This window comes from Harpia harpyja, chromosome 4 (assembly GCF_026419915.1).
Source record: "Harpia harpyja isolate bHarHar1 chromosome 4, bHarHar1 primary haplotype, whole genome shotgun sequence".
Taxonomy (NCBI): domain Eukaryota; kingdom Metazoa; phylum Chordata; class Aves; order Accipitriformes; family Accipitridae; genus Harpia; species Harpia harpyja.
In genome coordinates, this window is record NC_068943.1 from 68,366,135 (window position 1) to 68,385,652 (window position 19,518).

Here is a 19,518-nt window from a genome sequence, read left to right on the forward strand (position 1 = left end):
GACTGTATGTCCACATTACATATTTATCATCAGTGAAGTTTGAGTCAGTTACCAGTCTGATACAGACACTGCCTGTCTGTACCTAATAGGCAATGCAAAGCAGTCTTATATTAAGTCATCCTACATTGCCTTGTTGATACTGACAGAATCCTACACATAGGGAGCACTCCTGGAGGCCTTTGCATCCTCACTGCTAGTGTAGTGCTCTGCTGTAGGCCCACCTCTTTATTGCCAGCTTTTGTGTACCAACAAATCTGTATTGGATAGATTTGGCCCTGGTTTGTTTTTATGTTAATTTGTAAGTGTGTGTGTGTATATATATATATATATCTGATGGTTTGAGCAATCATGTCGTCATGTCAGCTTCTTCAATAAACAGAATTGGCACACAAAGCATAATATAAGAGGTCTTTTGTAATGCTAGTAGAATGAATGCTGGCAGAAGTCCCTGTCAGAGAATACCTGTATATCTTAACCAACAAAACTCTGAAAACCAGCGTTGATCAGTAGTGATATTCTCAGTTTTTGCTTTCTTATCTTTGTAACATTACATGACAGTGAATCTGTACCTGTCAGTCCTGAAGAACTAGGTTATACTAGTATATGGTTGTGTATATGCTTTATTTTTACAGCAGTATGATTGCTAGGTGATTGAAGATAAAGAGTTCCCAATCTGCTGCTTAGGAAGTTGAAACAAATCATTGTGTCAGCAAGTGTTGCTCTGCACATCAGATATGTCTCTATCTCTGATTGTGGCAAGGACTAGAATAACTACAAGTTCCATGACTGTGGGCAAATAAAATTCCTTTGAATCTATTTTCCTGTCATCTACCCTGGATTATTAAATTAACATCTGTATGAATATTTTGAAGATAAAAGATTAAAAGAAATGTCTGTATTTTTTACTACTAATTTTTATGTTCTTTTTAGTGGAGCAGCTCCAAAATTACTATGTAGTTAGGGGTGAACTTTTAAGTTTCCTGTGCCGAGAGAAAACTGTGTTTTTTCTTCTGCCCTTCAGATCTATTAGAATAAGGCCACCAAAGTATGAAGTTTAGAGCTTGCTTTTCATCACTTAGAATTATCAGTTTCCAAAGTCTTTACAGGTGTAACTATTAAACCAAAGTTGCAGCGCACTCAAGTGCAGGTTTGTATTTTATGGCTTTATTGATGTGGCAGATTCCATTATTTCAGATCTTTCTTTTCTCTGTTTTGCTTCATGCTTTGAACAGAACTAAAAGCTATTTGTGCTTACTTCTTACAGGATTATCCCATAGAAGATGAACTTCGCTTGTTGTTAGTATCTTTACCTCAGACTGGTCTTGATCCATGTGTCCAGTACTTCACGTCTCTTGCTTTACGTGAAAGTAGTCAGACTCTGGCTGCACAAAGGGTGAGTTCCCACCTGCAGAATAGAGCTATTTGGGTTCTTTGTTTCTGCAGAGCTCAAAGATACAAACCTATTTCCATATTTTTGAGCATTATAAGAGGAAGAGAAATACAGAGACTTTGTGACCGTACAGCATAAGTAAAATCTCTTCTACATATAGTCAGTCTGCCTGAAAGCTTGTTTATCTTTCCCAGCTGTACTAGTTGGTCTAGTGAAAGATTATATCTTTACTTACAAGCCTTCCCTTAAAGCAGGTATCTCAACGTTTTGTCCAGAACATTTTCTTCCCCTTGCAGTGCTCATAAAATGACTTTTCACATTTTGTCTTACCGTTGTTTGAGTGTTCTTTTACTGCTAAGATGATTAAACCTCTGTTAAGTCTTACTAGCAAACTGGTAAGTTGTTAGCACACCTTAAATAGTAAACTCTGTCATATGGAAATGCATCCCTATAACAGGTCACTGTTGCCAAAACCAGAATTGGAAGAGCCAAGTGGTCTGTTTGTGGACTTGGAAACTAGGAATTCTTCAACTCTGTCCAACAACTTCCTAAGTGGCTTTAGGAACATCATTTAAAGTGCTGTAATTGCTTAAAAATAATAATTGTAATGCCAGTGCCATCCACTATCTCTTGTGCATTTTATTTTTTTCTGTAAAAGTGGTGACTTTTTTAATGGGTGATTATTATTTTTTGTAAGATGCTATAATAAAAATGACTGTCATATTTTAATAATGATGCCAGTCAGGCTTTGTTTAGAGATTCAGAGTGCAATAACTCTTTATTTCCTATGACACAGTTACGTGTAATATTTTTACGCTATCACTCCTTTATTGCCTTCACAGCCAGAGCTCTTGCTACAAAGGGAGCTTTGGTAAGATACCACACATGGAGGCATTTTGATAATCATGCTGTTCTAGAAAACTGGTTTTTATTGAGGTTATGCTGGTCTTCGTACTACGTAATTGAGGGAGACTGGTCTTCAGACGCTATGCTATGTGTTTAAGACGTTTTTTCCTCCTCTTCTCATTTTTGCAGCTATGGAAATCTAGATGCCGTCTGATTCTTGCTTTTTTATGCTTAAGCAAATGATCTTAAAAGACGACATTCATTAACAAAATGAAAATCCTACATTTTCCCCCTTTATTGTATGGTTTGAAGTTAATAGACTATGGAGACTACTGACTGAAAATATAGTTAATATTTTCAGTTAAAAATAGTAGATATTTTTATGGTGTACTGTTGTGTAATTTGTACATTTTGAAAAGTGCATGCATGCTGTGCACTCTTTATAGCAATTTCTGTAGATCATTACACACTTAATGTTTTAGTTTAGAAATCCTTTATGTAGCCATTTGGAATGTGGTATAATTTTTAACTGATTCTCATTTCAGGGAGGCTTGTGGTGTTTTGGAGGAAATGGACTTCCGTATTGTGAGACGTTGAGTAAAATCCCTTCAGAGACAGTGGAACTCTTTTGCTTGCAAGCTTTAGTGCAGCATTCTAAGGTAATTTTTCCTTTAAACTATAACTGAAAAGCTGCATTTATAAACATTCCTTTCTAATGCTCTCTCATATATTGGGAAGGAGTTGCCATTTCCTTGTCTCCTACCCCTCACCCCTTCTGTAAGGATGTTCTGACAACGGAAACTGGTGTGAATTGGAAGGCAGCATAACAAACATTTTTTCTCATGGGAATTGTATGTAAATTCTGTTATTGTTTCTAATTAGCCCATATAAGTTCCCCTGTAGTATACCTGTATGTATCTTTCAGGCAGTAAAAGGGCAGCTCTGACACAGAAAAGCAGGAGAGAATGCCTGAAGTCTGGATGCCTTTTCTGTATAGGGCTACCTCCCACTGACACCCAAAGTCATTGGAGATTGATATCATGAGGAAACACTTAGTGTTTCCATTCTACAGCTTCTCAGTAAGCGAGATACTGATGATGCAAAATTCTCAGTGCAAAGTATGTGTGTATTTGTGTTGGTGTACCTCAGCTCAGAAAGCTTATAAGCGGTCTCTTCTTACGGCTCTTAATGTAACTCTAGTGCCAGGTTTCCAGAAAGCAAAGTAGCTTCATGAATTCACTCTAATCAGAAGCCAGAAATGAATGCAAACCCTGGCTATTCACAAAGGCCCTCTTTCAAGGGTCACTGCCTTTGGGCAGGATATTGCACAGCATGCAGCTAACACAGTGCATCTTCACAGGACCAGTCTGTTCTTTGCAGACACAGATGAAAAGTATGGAAGACTGTGTAACAGTGATTTGTCTTGTTTCCTATCGCTGCACTCTTCTGTGTGCACTTAATTGCTCAGAAGCCAAGCACACTGAGAAACAGTGTTGAGAATGCCAAATTGTTATTGGTGGTAGGGATGGATAAAGTGCACTTTGCCAGTATTCGTTTCACGTCTTCCATATACATAGAAATTCTGACTTAGTCTAGAATTTGTTATATTCCAGATTTTCAGTTTAAACAAGTCGTGACTGTACTCATTCTGAATGTGTGTCTGTCTGTTGAAAGCCACAGACTTGAGGACCATAACTACCACACATTTTTAAGCACTGTAGACAACACGTTCAAGTCGTAAGCATTTGGGCAATATCGGTAGTTGATGCTACAACTAATTAGTGCGTATTCATCTGCTTGGACTAGAATCTGTTGTTGCCCTTAAGATCAATAATGATAGCAGTACTATTTGGAATGTAGAAATGCCTTTGCATTTCAAAGAGAAGGGATTATAATGATTGCATTTTAGGTGGTAAACAGGAAGACAAGTAGCTCTGGTTGAGATAGTGCTTTAAAAAAATGCAGACAATTGTCCTGTTCAGACTCTTGAACTTTAGTTGAAATTTGATCACGCCAAGTGGAGAGCAATCTCATCTCCCTCAGATGTGGAGGAGAGTAGAGTGATGGTACTCAGCATCTTCGGGGTTGTCAATCCATAGAAATCATGCATTTAGCATATTAAAATATTTACTTCCTTTTCAACTATGGCGTAATAAATTCTAGATTAATAAGAATTTCTGTGTAGTAAGGGCTCTGCATTATATCGGCTCCTTAAAATTCCCCGCTTTGTGAATTAACAGCATCTCAAAGAACCTTTTGCAGAACATCTACTTATTGTATTTACTGTATAATGCTAGGTTTCTTCTCACTGTGATAAAATTGAAGCTAAAGGAGGCCTTCAGCTACTACAGAGGATATACCAGCTACGTAAAGATTCAGCAAAAATACAAAGGAATATAATTCGCATTATTGGAAATATGGCTTTGGATGAACGTCTTCATTCATCCATAGTACGTGCAGGTAAGAGGAAAGCAAATACAAGCAGTCTGAATGTCAGATTTCTATTCTAAAATTTTCAGATGATTTGGTGCTTTTGTAAATTGCAAAGGACCATGGTAGTGGTGTCGGTTTTATATTTGGGAGGTGGGGAGGTGTTGTTGGGTTTTTTTAATACAAAGAATACAGAGTTTAGATGGCATTGATTAAAGACTCCTGTATGCTGTCTAGCCAATATATGTCAGTGCTACAGAGGTGTTCTAAGTCCGATGGATGGTGAAAATTTGGACTTGGTTGATGTTCAGTTCACATTACTGGCAAAAAATTGTTTTACTTTCCTACTCTTACAGATCATCTAACTTGTAGATTAATTTTTTTTTTTTTTTTTTTTTTACTGTGTTTTAGTCTTGTAAAAGAACAGACCAGCTTGCAGTCCTTACCTTTTGGAACAAAGTGAAACATGCCTTCCTGCCCTCCCTTGTTTCATGTTATGCTATTAACTTCTGCTAAGCTTTGGTCTGATGCCTCTTTTTTAATACCCCTAAATATCACAATGAAAGTTCTGTATCAGATAAATAATTCCCAATGTTTTATTAGGAAAGAAAAATAGAAAATATCCATATGATGTTGTATATGTCCAAGCTGGTGTCTGCCTCTTAAACACAGTGTGCATTTTTTAATCTTGTTGCAAAAAGGAGAAGTAGCAAAGGCACAGGGAAAGACTGTGAGGGTGATTAAAAATTTGGAATGGCTGTTGTTATAAAGAACAAATAACTAGACTAAGACACTTAGTATGGAAAAAGCAACTGAAGGATTTATAAAAACCTCACTGGCGTAGAGAAGGCAGAGAGGGAATGGTCATCTGCTGTTTCTTGTAATGCAAGACCAAAGGTTCTTGTACATGAAATTATCAAGAGGTAGAACGAATAAATGTATATTTTTTTTCCACACAGTGCATGACCAAACTAAAACTGGCCACAAAACATTGTGATTGTTGAAGACTTACAAAGCTTCAAAAAGTGATTAGACAAATTCATGGAAAGAAAAATCTATAAAGCTCTACACACAGAAGCCAAGTTGCTTGCAGAAAACTGAGAGGGTGTAGTGGAGAATCAGCACTATATACTTGCCCTTTTATTGCTCTATGTTTTTATTGTTCCATAACTGCCATTACTGCTCGCTTCTGGAGAAAGACAACTGGAATACAAAGGCCATTGGTCTGAGCTCTAGCACCATCTTACATTCTTACAACAACTGCTAAAACCATATGTGTAGAGGAAGAGATTGTAACAGAAGAGTCAGCAGCTCCCTGGGGCAGAGCTGTCAGTACAAATGGAATTTTATACAGTGAACTGGACTCCAGAGATGAGCAGTTGGATACTGCTGGTCAAGAGCTGATAAGACTTCTCTTTTATCGCTGGATGATGCATAAGAAGAAAGAACCTCTAAGGTTCTTTTGCTTTGCAAAAACTGCTGGCACAGGAAGAGGAAGAAAAGCAATGATGCACTGTGTAGTAGCTGTGATGGGGCATCTGGAGGCAGAAGGGTTCTGAACACTATTTTGACTATTCATCTTGGCTCATTTAAGAGAAATGCAAAACCAGAGACCTTGCTAGTTTTAATCAGACTGGCTTGGCAGTCTTTCATTGTATTTGGGGAACTGAAAATAGATTTTAGATAGTGTTCCTCTTAAGGAGAACTTGCACAGTGGTCAACATATATTCTGGTTAGAAGTGTAATTTAAATACATAATTCTTAAAAAAAAAAAAAAAAAATTACGGTTCTCAAAGGTACTTGTATTTAAAAAAACCTCACATGTCAATTCATTCTTTTCCTCAGTCCACAGTGAACTAACTATCTTGAATTAGCAACTTACAGGCTATACTAGTAGCAACATATTGTACATGATTTTGAAATAATGTTCATGCAGTAAATTGTTTCTTCTTTTTCAAATCAGCCTCCATTTCAAAATCTCTCTTCAAATCTTCCCAGGTTTTATTTATGAACTTGACTTTAATGTAATTGTGATTTATAGGCCACTCTTGCTAGCAGCAACAAGATTTATCAGGATTTTAAAGAAATGTGTGTGTGTATGTATGTGTGTGCATAAAAGATATTCCTTGCATTTCTCAGTAGTCTATAAAACATCCCCATCCATGTCTAAGAAACTATATATTACACCCTAGGTAAGGTATTATAAAGTGTCTGGTTTTTCTTGAAGTAGCTATGACTTAAAATTTTATTGAGGATTGTATCAAAGATTTCCTTCATTAATTCTCTTGTTTCTTAGGTATAAATAATATACTGTTTTTAGAATAGCAGGGACATTTTAATTCCTTAAATAGTTTTTCACACACTGGATTTTAAAATTAGAAATGGTTGTACTCTCACAGCAAGCATCAATTTTTCCACCTGCCATTACTCCTGTGCGTTGTTTTCTGTGTCTGTCTTATGCTTTAAGCTTCATTTTCTCCCTGGGACATTTCTTTTTCTTGCATCTTACCTGCAAAAAGAGACTTTGTATCTGTTCTCTCTCTGACAACTGCACTGACCTGCTAATACACTTTCTTTTTCCTCTGAGAAGGGGTTCTCCTTCAGATCATAAGCTGCACAGTAGTAAAATACATTGCCTCCTTGGTGCTCTGGATTTTTTAATTTTGGAGGTTCCACTTACCTAGCATTGGCTTTCCTGTGGTAAAGAGAGTGGATTGAAATAATTTGTTTTGATGTTATCATTCTTAGGTTTTAACATCTGTTTTCACAAGTATAGTTTGAAGGATGTTTCTGAATTCTTTTGTTTGGATGATGTTTCTAATTAGTTAACCTGCTGCTTTATTTTTTCAATGTAGGTTGGGTTTCTGTACTTGCTGAAGTAATGAAATCCCCACATGTCATTCAGTCTTCTCATGCATCCAGAGCTTTGGCTAATCTAGACAGGGACACAGTGAAAGAAAAGTATCCAGACGGTGTTTATGTTTTACATCCACAATATCGTAGCAGGTAAAGCAGAAGGAGATAGTGTACATGTTGTACTTTGAGTTACTTGTTATACTGTTCAGTTACAAAACTTTGTAAGAGTTGATGTCGGAGTGCTGCTGTACTGATGTCACCTGCTCCTCCTGTTCTTTGGTGAGTTGAGAGAACTGAATTTAGGTTCTCAAATAGGAGAGCAACAGAAGTGGTTGGAGCAGTCCACAACCATGAAAGGAGTATTATTGTATTACAATGGAAAAATCCAAACACAAGGCATGAGATGAATTACTGCTTTGCACGCATTGCAACCATTTAACCTTTGCACCGGCTGTCTTGGGATACAGTGCCTTAATTATTCTGCTGGCAGCAGTACCTGTTGGCCTAAGATGCGGTAAATATACAGCTTTAGCTTCTTTTAGAAGTGATTGTGTATCTGGGACTGAAGCAGTCTCCAATGTGGTTATGTCACTTAGTAGCAACTATACCCTGGCTCATTGGTGTTAGTCAGGTTACAGTGAAGATCTAAGTTAATGATAAAGCTGGAACTACTCAGCTGCATTAACAGTAGCTGGAGAGAATGGTGTTTTTCATTATAGAAAAATATGACTTGTGAGGTGGGTACTTCCCATACCTCTTTTTATATCTCTCTTTCGTGGGTGGATCCCTGTTTTTTGTCTTGATCCGAGTAGCTTCTTTGAAACGTCATGAAATGTTGTCCAGAAGATAAGAAATCACATATAGTGTTAAAAATAGCATTTTGGCATCCTTTAGGTTAAAAGTTCTGTGTAAACTTAATTTGCTAAAAGAATATGTACCATGCATCTCTTAAAAATTCCTATTTTTTGTATCAGTCAGCCCATCAGAGCAGACATCCTTTTTGTTCATGGTCTTTTGGGAGCAGCATTTAAAACCTGGCGACAGCAAGACATTGACCGGCGTTTGGATAAAAAGGCTTCAGAAGGGGAAGAGGACTATAGCCAGTGCTGGCCGAAGGTAAAAAGACAATAACATTTTCACTTGTGGCTGCTGTTTTCTCATTAATGAGAGCTGTCCAGAGTATCTAGAACTACACTGTCCTGGCAGTTGTCTTTTTTGAATCAAATGACTTGTAATCTGTTATACAAGTAGCACTTTCCAAGTTCCTGATATATTTTTGTTAGCAAGCTGAAATTTTGAACAGATTGTTCTTGCAAAGGAAAATCCCCGCTAAATTTAATGCTCGCAACATTATTCTCCTGCTAGTGAAAGAGGTGGCAATGGCTGCTTTCCTCATGCTTTTTTTTTTTTTTTTTTATGGAATGTTATTGCTGAGAAAAAGATACATAAAATTACCTTTTAAATTAAGTACCTTTTCTTACATAGGTGTCTGAGTACCTCAATTTTTGCAGATTGCTACTTGAATATTGTTGGTAAATAAGTAATTACTGCTTCAAGCAACTCATACTGGTATAACCACTAAAGTATCTCTGTAAAACTTTAAACTGATCAGTCCTGTTGGTGATTTTAGTAATTCTTGTTTCACCCAGGAGAGGGAGCCAGGAACGCACGAGTTAGTAATCCATCTCCATCCTTAGCTTACTTTGTGGCTGGGGAACAACCTAGAGTTTGCCAGCATGTAATAAAAGAATAATAGTCTAGGGGTAAGATGTATTTGGGGATTAACTGAAGAGCAAAAATCTTGCTTGATATTGTCCCCATAGTAACATCTTTGCTCCATTGCTGATAAATTGCTTGCAAGAGTTTAAGTACTTCAATTATAAGTTCCTTTTGGTCTTGCTTTTCTTTAATTTAGACATGGCTGGCTTCAGACTGTCCTGCCCTTAGAATCATATCTGTGGAATATGACACCCATTTGAGTGACTGGAAAGCAAAATGTCCTGTTGAGGCTCACAGGTAACAAATATAGTGTCTGCACTTAGGAGGGGGGCCAGGAGGGAGACCTCTAAAGCTGATCCTTGGGATCACCTAGTTTGAAACAGTGAATTTAACTTTTCCTGTTGCATTTGAAAATCGTTTGGAAAAACAGTAGGTACAGTCATGGTATGCTTGAGGTTTTTAGCCTCAGAGGTAACTGTTTGTGGCAACTTCCTAAATTCTTACAGTGTGTTCTGCTTCATGTTTAGGGGAGACACTAAATTATTCTATTAGTTGATATAAATATAACATCAATTTTATATCTTAAGGGGAATGTTTCTTAAACTTAAAATTACCCAATAATTCTTCATAAGCACAGCAAAAAAATCACTGGACTGTGACTTTATACTCATGATAAAATGAAGGATATAATTTTCATAGAATAATAGAATTAAGATCATTGAGTCCAACCATAAACCTGACATTGCCAAGTCCACCACTACACCATGTCCCTAAGCGCCACATCTACACGTCTTCTAAATACCTCCAGGGATGGTGCCCAACCACTTCCCTGGGCAGCTTGTTCCAAAGCTTGACAACCCTTTCGGTGAAGAAATTTTTCCTAATATCCGATCTAAACCTCCCCTGGCGCAACTTGAGGCCATTTCCTCTCGTCCTATCACTTGATACTTGGGAGAAGAGACTGACCCCCACCTCGCTACAACCTCTTTTCAGATAGTTGTAGGGAGCGATAAGGTCTCCCCTCAGCCTCCTTTCCTCCAGACTAAACAGCCCCAGTTCCCTCAGCCGCTCCTCATAAGACTTGTGCTCCAGGCCCCTCACCAACCTGGTTGCCCTTCTCTGGACACGTTCCAGCACCTCAATGTCTTTCCTGTAGTGAGGAGCCCAAAACTGAACACAGTACTCGAGGTGCAGTCTCACCAGTGCTGAGTACAGGGGGACGATCACTTCCCTGCTCCTGCTGGCCACACTATTTCTGATACAAAGATAGTTTTATTCAAGTGCTAATTCCTGGAAAGAGATTCATATAAGTCTGATAGATAAAATACAGCAACTGTACCTGGTTTGGTCAGATAGTGTAATTGCCATTGTCAGAGGAATTGTGTTTTTACTGACCATGAAGTAGGCACATCAGAGAAAAATGCTACCTCCAAACATGTTCCCTCTAAAAATTAAAAATACTTTGAGCCTGTAAAGGTTATTTGGCTTGAATGGATTTTAGGCTTGTGTCATGGTTTAACCCCAGCCAGCAACTAAGCAGCACACAGCTGCTCACTCACTACCCCCCACCCAGTGGGATGGGGGAGACAATCGGGGAAAAAAAAAGTAAAACTCGTGGGTTGAGATAAAGACAGTTTAACAGGACAGAAAGGAAGAAAATAATAATAATAATGATGATGATAGTAATAATAATAATACAATAATAGTAAAAGAATTGGAATATACAAAACAAGTGATGCACAATGAAATTGCTCACCACCTGCCGACCAATGCCCACTTAATTCCTGAGCAACAATCCCCCCCAAGGCCAATTCCCCCAGTTTATATATTGGGCATGACGTCACATGGTATGGAATGTTCCTTTGGCCAGTTTGCATCAGCTGTTCTGGCTGTGTCCCCTCCCAACTTCTTGTGCCCCTCCAGCCTACTTGCTGCCTGGGCACGAGAAGCTGAAAAATCCTTGACTTAGTCTAAACACTACAACTAAAAATATCAGTGTGTGTTATCAACCTTATTCTCATACTAAATCCAAAACAGAACACTATACCAGCTACTAGGAAGAAAATTTACTCCATCCCAGCTGAAACCAGGACAGCTTAGTAATTGAGTTCAGTGATCTTTAAATCAGATCCTAATCTGAGTCCTTCAAACACTTATGCAGATACTTAAGCATGTAACTAGTACTGTAGATTCAGCTTGTGTACTTCAGTGAAGGCATGTGCATGACTGCTCATAGGTTAAGAGTCTGAAAATTGATTACGTTTTGTGTAGGGGATAAGAAAAATGAGCATGTGTATAATAGACGGGGAACTTGGTACTTTTTCATTCCCTCATCTCTATGGATACAGGAAGGATCAATGCAATTACTACATTAAAGAAAGTGTGTAAGCAGGGAAAAAATAAGGAAGACATGGCTGTTAAAATGCCTATTTGAAATTAGGCAAAACAATGACAGTAAAAAACATGTAGGTTGTTACCTCTACAAGGTCCAAAGAAGACTGGACCTTGTAGAGGGACCTTATACCTTGTTTTGCACCCAAAGAAGAGCAACGAAGCTGGTGAAGGCTCTGGAGCACAAGTCTTATGAGGAGCGGCTGAGGGAACTGGGGTTGTTTAGTCTGGATGAAAGGAGGCTGAGGGGAGACCTTATTGCTCCCTACAACTATCTGAAAAGAGGTTGTAGCGAGGTGGGGGTCGGTCTCCTCTCCCAAGTATCAAGTGATAGGACGAGAGGAAATGGCCTCAAGTTGCGCCAGGGGAGGTTTAGATCGGATATTAGGAAAAATTTCTTCACCGAAAGGGTTGTCAAGCTTTGGAACAAGCTGCCCAGGGAAGTGGTTGGGCACCATCCCTGGAGGTATTTAGAAGACGTGTAGATGTGGCGCTTAGGGACATGGTGTAGTGGTGGACTTGACAGTGTTAGGTTAATGGTTGGACTTGATGATCTTAAGGGTCTTTTCCAACCTAAACAATTCTATGATTCTAAGACAACTTTTTTCCTCTGTCCATCTGGAGTAAGTGTAATGGAAGAAAATTTGAAAAAGAAATAAACATATATTTCTTTATTTATTTTCAGATAATGTCTTTTTTGTTACAAAATGGAAAACTACATTACCTGCTATTTATGGTCACCCAAGCATAGTATTTGATTATTTTATCATTTGATATAGTTAATAAAAAATGAAAGATACTGAAGGTATTTTTAACTAGCAGGAACAAAGATGTAGCATTAGAATTACAACCTTATGATTGCTCTAAGTGTATAGGCTCATTCACTGTTTCAAAAGTGAGTTTTTATGTCTCTCGGCTATCCTAAAGCCTGTTGTTTGGCTGAGAAGACACATTGGGGTATCCTTTTCGTATGTGTTATAAAAGCAATTTCTAGTGAGAATGCGGAGAACCAATAGAGATGAAGTCAATTACTTTGCACAGTGGTTGCCCCAATATCCTTATGTTTTCATTATTCAAGGGTTGTCTTTCTTTGATTCTTGTTACACTGCAAGGAGTGACTATGTTGCACTTTCAAGCTTGGCTTGGGAGTTGGCATTGGTTTTGTTTTGGTTGTACCACAGATTCGTTTTCAACCTCTAATGTGTAGCTTATCCTTTCCAGAGCTCAGTCTCTTAATTTATAAAGTGGAGATTATTGTGCTTTTGTACTATTCCAGTACAAAGCATTTGGAGATTATCGTCTGGAAAGTATAACAGACATTATCTATGATTTTTTTAATGTATTGGTTGATCATGCACTTAGTTATTAAATTCCTGTACATTGCTCCACATTTTGACTGTTGTTTAGCCAAGTATGTTTTTGTCAGACATTAGGTATATTCTTGCTTCAGGGGATAAAGTTCATTATGCATTGATGATGCTTTCATAAAATGAAAACATAATTTTGTTATGATGTGTAAATGAAACTGTTTAAAATTCCATAAAGAGATTTGTCGAACTAAAGCTAAAGGAAATGAGTGGTGAGTGAAATTAAAATAAAACTTTCTAGCAAGATCAAGAAACTGAATTTAGCTCAATTGCTGTTGTCCTTGTGAAGCCAACCTTACGAAAGTTTCTGGCATTTTTCAATATAGCAACAATAATTAAGTAATTAATGTTTTATGTACCTAACTCACTTTCACAGATGTGCAGCACTGAAAATTCATTCTAACATAGCCTTTTAACATATCATGCTCCATCATGCTTGTGTTTGTTTTTTCTTTGCAGGAAGTCTATTGCTTACAGGAGCAATGAGCTTCTCGACAAGCTCAGAGCTGCTGGGATTGGAGACAGACCTCTGGTGTGGGTATCACATAGCATGGGTGGTAAGCACATTGCCTGTTTGATATAAAGTATTTATTTGTTGTTATAGTTCAGAATAAGCTGTTAACTAAATTCAGTCTGAAATGCAATTATTCAGAATAGTTTATCTAAAAAATTTGCAAAGACCTAAAAATGGAAAATAGATTTCTACTTTCTCAATGCATTATGTTCAATAGCATATACGTTTTGGAAGGATTATTATTGCTGTTTGGTTTTACTCTGTTGATTTAAAACCACAAAAATCAATGAGTTGAAATTCATGTAAATGGGAATCCAGAGGCAGAATTTTCTCCATGATCAGGCATATAGTAAATGTCATTAGCAACACTTAAAGCAAACCAAAATTGGATTTGCATCATTCATTGACATTTTATTTTAATGCCTCCTCAGGTTTGGTTTGGTTTTTTTCACCTTAATCTAACATATTTGACAAACTAAGAACTAATCAACTGAGGCAAGAATATGGTTAGTTGTTTCATGGATAATATAGCATGATCATTATTTTCATGGTGGTTTAAATCCCTGCATTAATTCAGTTTCTGTTGCCAGGTCTTCTAGTCAAAAAGATGCTGGTGGATGCTTCCAAGAATCCAGAAATGGATAAAATTGTAAACAACACCAGAGGAATCATATTTTATAGCGTACCTCACCATGGTTCCCAGCTGGCTGAATATTCTATAAATGCCAGATATCTTCTCTTTCCGTCTGTGGAGGTTAAAGAACTCAGCAAGGGTACGCTCACTTTGCTGCCATTTAACAGCAGGGATCTATGCTAATCTGTTCGCGATGCTTTTTTTTTATCGTGCTGTCAGAAAAAGCTGGATGTAAAAACAACAAACTCCCTTTTTATGTTTTGGGTTGTGTGTTGAATTACTGTAAGTAATTCTGAGTAACTGTTTCATTTGATTGTAGAGTCAAGGGGAAAAAAGGGAGTCAGAAAAAGTTTATAGAAGAGTAGTTTGGGCCATTTAGGAATGTAGTAACTCAACATGTGCTGGACTTCAGACTCTTATCTTCTAAACAATTCCACACTACACAGAAACAAACAACTGTTGCATATGATAGCAGGAAAAAGGGATTACAAACAAAATGCTACTTCTTTTAATGCAGTATTAATTTTTCCAAAACATCTCCTTAGCAATGCAGTCTTGCCAGACAAATGCTATAATCTTATGTTCAAGATAACACTGCAAAAATTATGTTGCTTTTTCTCAGATTCTCCTGCCCTTAAAGAGCTGAATGATGACTTCCTGTCTTTTGCCAAAGACAAGAAATTTTCAGTGCTGAGTTTTGCAGAAACCTTACCAACACATATAGGCAGCATGATAAAACTGCATGTCGTACCTCTGGAATCAGCAAGTAAGTCAAATAACCATTTAATTTATTTAATTTTGTATATGTTCATGTAAGCATCGATAATCAGGAAGGATTATAAATGCTTTGGTAGAAAGACCTAGAAAAATACATCTGTTATGTTGTGGGGTTTTTGTTTGAACTTTTGGCTGAGTTTAAACTACAGTCTCCCTGCTGAGATCAGAGGCAGCTACATTTACATCTTAGAATAGCAATTGTTTGTTTTGATTTTTCTAAATGCGAGTAATACTTCCTTATTGAAAAAAGCGGGGTAGTCCCTGGTCTAATGTTACATTGTTGTAGTCCTTTCCTTTGTAATTATGAGTAACTGTTGTTTATCCTTGTATAGGTAGGCTGAATAGTGTTTCAGAAGCTCCCGCAAATTCCAGCTATTTCCTCCTTTAAAAAATAGGAAAGAAAATTAGCAAACTGCTAATGGAAGGAAAAAGTCACAAAGCTGTTTTTCAATGTTGAGTCCTTTATCTTCCATATCTCAGGTACTCAAGAAATAGAGTTTGCCTCCTGAAAAGTTTCCTCCATCTTTTTGCCTTTTGTAGGAGAAGGGAGCACCAGCCAGTTCTTTCTCTTGCTTTGTTTATGGGTGTTCAACTTAGGGAATTGTTTTAAGTCTGATATTTTCAGGTTTTCCCTGAACAAAACCCTCTTCTGTGCTGCCAAAGGTACCTGTAAGGCCTTGAACAGAAGCCATTACTTTGTTGGGTTTTTAGATCAGGCTTTCCACCAGCTAAATCCACTAGGTTAAATGCAAGGTTAGTTTCTCTGAAAAAGGCAGACTATATATCCCTGTTTCTCTGAGTCAATATTTAGTGGTATTTTTTCAGTATGTCTTCTCAAGAAGCAATTGTGTGGAAAATGCTGCTGACGTGATGTTATTGGTGAGGACTGAAAAACTGGGCATTCTTTTTTTTGATTTAACAAAATAAAATGAAAAAGAGGGCTGGATAACAGAGTGCACAAATAAGCACTGTGCACTTATAATTTTGTAGCATACTTCTCTTCTAGAGATGACACACAATGCAGCACATGAGCTCTCAAAAGCCTTTAGAGGATACATGACGGTTCAGTGGCATGCCACTCATTATGTTAAAAACGCAGGCTGACAAGCAGTATGCTCACTGTTTCTTACATGCATGCTTGGGCACACGAAAGCAAACCTTCATCCTGCTCTAGTGTTATTTTACATGGTTAAAGATACAGAGTTCCAAGCAAAACGGAGGATTTCTCAGGAGGTTGAGTGAATAGATAATAAACTGGAATGTGGCAGTCACAGCATCCTAACTGGAAATTTCACTGGTAGTGATAGCTGTCAGGAAAGAATAAATGCTGTAGTGTGCACCAAAATGTGTAGCTGAAAATGGATTACTTGTACTCTACAATAAAGCAATGTAAATTTTTCATTTCCCTGGAAATGTGTGATTTGTGGCATATTTCAGGTTCATTCTAGTCCCATTTTTAATCTCCATATCAAAGTATTTTATAAGGAATATGGGCAATTAGTGGTGATGAAAACCTGGATACCCTGGATTTAAACCCTCTCCATTTTTATGTCAATGCTTAAACTTCAGTCAGGACTTTGCTGTCAGTCAGGTGCTGGTAAATGAAGTTTTGATTCTTCAAAGTTGTCTGTATGGAGAAGTGTACATTTGTGTATTCCCAGTAAAGATAGTAGAACTCTGACCTAGTGGTTTACCAGTGTCAGTTTTGTAGCAATGTATAGCTCTATCTGACTATAACAGTGTGTATTGATGCTTTTAGCACATTAAAAAATAATGAAGACAAAACAGTTACACTGAAGACAGGAGAAGTTACTTTTGAGAGATAAATTGTTAATGCAAGATGTGTTTTTTCAGTCTAGGTGATCTTATGAACTTTGGTAGTTTTTTCTTCTTTCTCTTTTTTTTTTTTTTCTTTTCCCAGAGTTAGGAATTGGAGACCTTATTCCAGTGGATGTTAATCATCTAAATATTTGTAAGCCAAAGAAGAAGGATGCTTTCCTGTACCAACGTACATTGAAGTTCATTCAGGATGTTTTAGCCCAAGAAATTGGAGACTGAGTTTTTTCTTCTATTTGGTGTAACACAGTAAGTTCTTCCCCTAACATTTGTTAGGGGATCTGCAGAACTACAAAGATGCTATGTCAATAGTATCTGCTGCTAAAATAATTTTCAGTACATCTCCAACTTAGACATCTCTCCAACGTTATTTCTAAAGTATATTCAAAACAAATACAAACTGAAGTCCTATGAGCTTGACAAAAAGAAAATGTGTGTTGGCCTAAAGTGACAATGATATGTCGACAAAATGCGTGTAAATGCTCCAGCAATTTTTCTGGGAGGGGATGGGGATTCAGTGGAAGAGAAGTTTCACTTAGTCTACAGATATCCCTCTGAAGCAATACAGCTAGACCATGCAGAGTGCCCAGGATATCTTCTTTTAGTGGGGGGGGGGGGGGGGCTTGCTCTGGAGGTAGGTGATCTCATTAAGATAAATATGCATCTGAGACTAAAGCCTTATAGAGAGGATCAGAAAGAATTAACTCAGGTGGGCTATTTGTTGTGTCAAAGGGGACAAGAAGCATGTGGCTGCCTCAAAGCTTTGGTTTACTGTCCATGTTAAGTACTGTGACTGAAGCTTGAAGAAATTTATCCAAGTGAATGAAGGTAGTATTTTGGTCTAGTGGCCCAGTTACAGGAGTTTTTGTAATTTGCCTTTTCATTTCAGAGACCACCCAGATTTTTCAGCAAATATGGCATCTGTTTTCTGCATGAGAAAGACATAGGTTGGTAGGTTGTCTTGCATAGACAACTGTAGTTGTTTTAATCTGTTTGTACAAATGGAAACAAAACAAAAGAATCGTTCACCACCTTCTACGTTTCTCTCAATCTTAGCAACTTGTGAGGTTGCTTTCTTTAGGACAGTGTGTATCTGGTCAGACTCAGGGCAGTTATATGCTTGTTCTCATGGAAGATATAGAACAGAGGCTTAGCTCTTGCTTTACTCTTGGGACGTACCAAGATGATATGTTCAAATCCATGGCTCATGTTACTTATTTATAAACTCTTTCTTTAGCTGATTTAAAGAAGAGCATTGAAAATGCTCAAGTGGAGCTAGGCAAATGTAGGCCCTGACAAAACAGCTGATGCTTAGAGTTTGGAGCTCATGTAGAGAAAAAGTAAAGCAGGAAAAAATTCAGGTGATCATAATGTCCCACTGGAAATGCAGAATATCCCAAATGTTTTGAGTTCTTGAAGGCCAAGTGTATATTGGTGTAGGTATAGAGAAAAACAGCAGTGTTGTCTTATTTGAGTTTATGCTTATGTTAAGGATACCTTAACAATACTGGTGAGAAAAAAAACCATCAGTGCTCAGGCACTTTTTTAAAGTCTTAAATGGTTTGCAATGTAGTTAAAAGCAGCCTAGTCTAATTGTGGTCTCTTCCCTTCCTTTCTTTCCACCCCCAACCCCCTCTGAAAACAAACATAGGCTGTGATTAGGCTATACTGCCCTAGCTGACCATTTTTTAAATAAGGCCTGTATTGACAACAGGCTTAAGATGTCTCTTAGCATCACTTATGTGAGATGGATCTAATATCACTGGCCTTAAAATTATGGCTGTAAAAGCTACCAAAGAGGTGGGATGCACTTTGCAGTTCTGCAGGGGCTTGGTGCAGGTGCTAGTGGCCATTGCAGTCCTGATAGGTCCTGAGGCCACCTCAGCTGTTCCCACTTGATAGCACTCCAGCCCAGGAGGACACTACATCTGCAAATGCACTTCTGGAAGTTGAGCTTTGACCTGCTGAAGTTGTGGAGTAAAATTCACAAAAGCAGTACAGAGAACGTACAGCATGACACTGGCAAAAAGAACATTTTTTTCTCCCTAACCGAGATGTAGGTAAGAACACTGCAAAGCAGTATTTCAGATAGAAAATGTAACAGAACTGTCATAACTTCTAAAGAGGTTTATACACTGTGGTTTAAACTTCAGAGTGTAAATATATTGGAACACTTCATATTCACAAAGTAGAGGGTATGTGGAGTTCATTGTGAATAGACAAGATGTCTAATAACTGAATGCGTGTTTAGTGTGACAAATCTTGTATTGATTTTAATAGACGACTGGCTTACAGGGATTCAAATCAATGACATTACACGTTAATCTCAGTAAATGCATCTGTGTTTTGTTACTGGAACTGGAACTCTTGAGGCAACTTTCTCCTTTTTGAAGCTGTATGTATATATGTGTAACTTTTAAAACTAACATTTTGAGGTGTTGGGTTTAGGGTTGTGGGGTTTTTTTTTTTTTTTTTGAATATAGTAATGAAATGTGTTTTTAAACATGTACTAGGTGTGCCACAAGATGTATTAAAGGTGAATGATCTACCAAATGAATGCTCTGGATCATGTTCGCTTTTGTTAAAGACCTGCATTATTTTTTAGTGATGTCTCATGCTGGAAGAATGTAATGTTTACCCTTCATCTTCGGTAAAAGGCATAGTACTGGGGGGCACAGCCAGTCATCAGTTTGTCCAAACTGAACAGTTTTTCAGTTATGCTTTTAGATTTTGCAAAACTGTCTCCTAAACCACATAC

General features: G+C 37.6%; 1 protein-coding gene across 14 annotated transcripts in view; it reads left to right on the forward strand.

Annotated features, from left to right (window-relative positions):
- Positions 1-19,317, forward strand: part of SERAC1 (serine active site containing 1) — a 28,343-nt gene extending 9,026 nt beyond the window's left edge. For 11 of the 14 annotated variants that reach the window (XM_052784617.1, XM_052784621.1, XM_052784618.1 and 8 more), the window contains 10 exons: positions 1,265-1,393; positions 2,782-2,895; positions 4,534-4,696; positions 7,522-7,672; positions 8,497-8,638; positions 9,438-9,538; positions 13,459-13,556; positions 14,104-14,286; positions 14,770-14,913; positions 16,846-19,317. In XM_052784617.1, the coding sequence (XP_052640577.1) occupies positions 1,265-1,393; positions 2,782-2,895; positions 4,534-4,696; positions 7,522-7,672; positions 8,497-8,638; positions 9,438-9,538; positions 13,459-13,556; positions 14,104-14,286; positions 14,770-14,913; positions 16,846-16,982 (1,362 nt within the window). In that variant the 3' untranslated portion in view covers positions 16,983-19,317. Of the gene's footprint in view, positions 1-1,264; positions 1,394-2,781; positions 2,896-4,533; positions 4,697-7,521; positions 7,673-8,496; positions 8,639-9,437; positions 9,539-13,458; positions 13,557-14,103; positions 14,287-14,769; positions 14,914-15,256; positions 15,405-16,845 lie in introns of those variants that run through there. The other 3 variants (XR_008234783.1, XM_052784612.1, XR_008234784.1) reach the window with 3 other exon arrangements.
- The last annotated feature ends 201 nt before the right edge of the window (positions 19,318-19,518 follow it).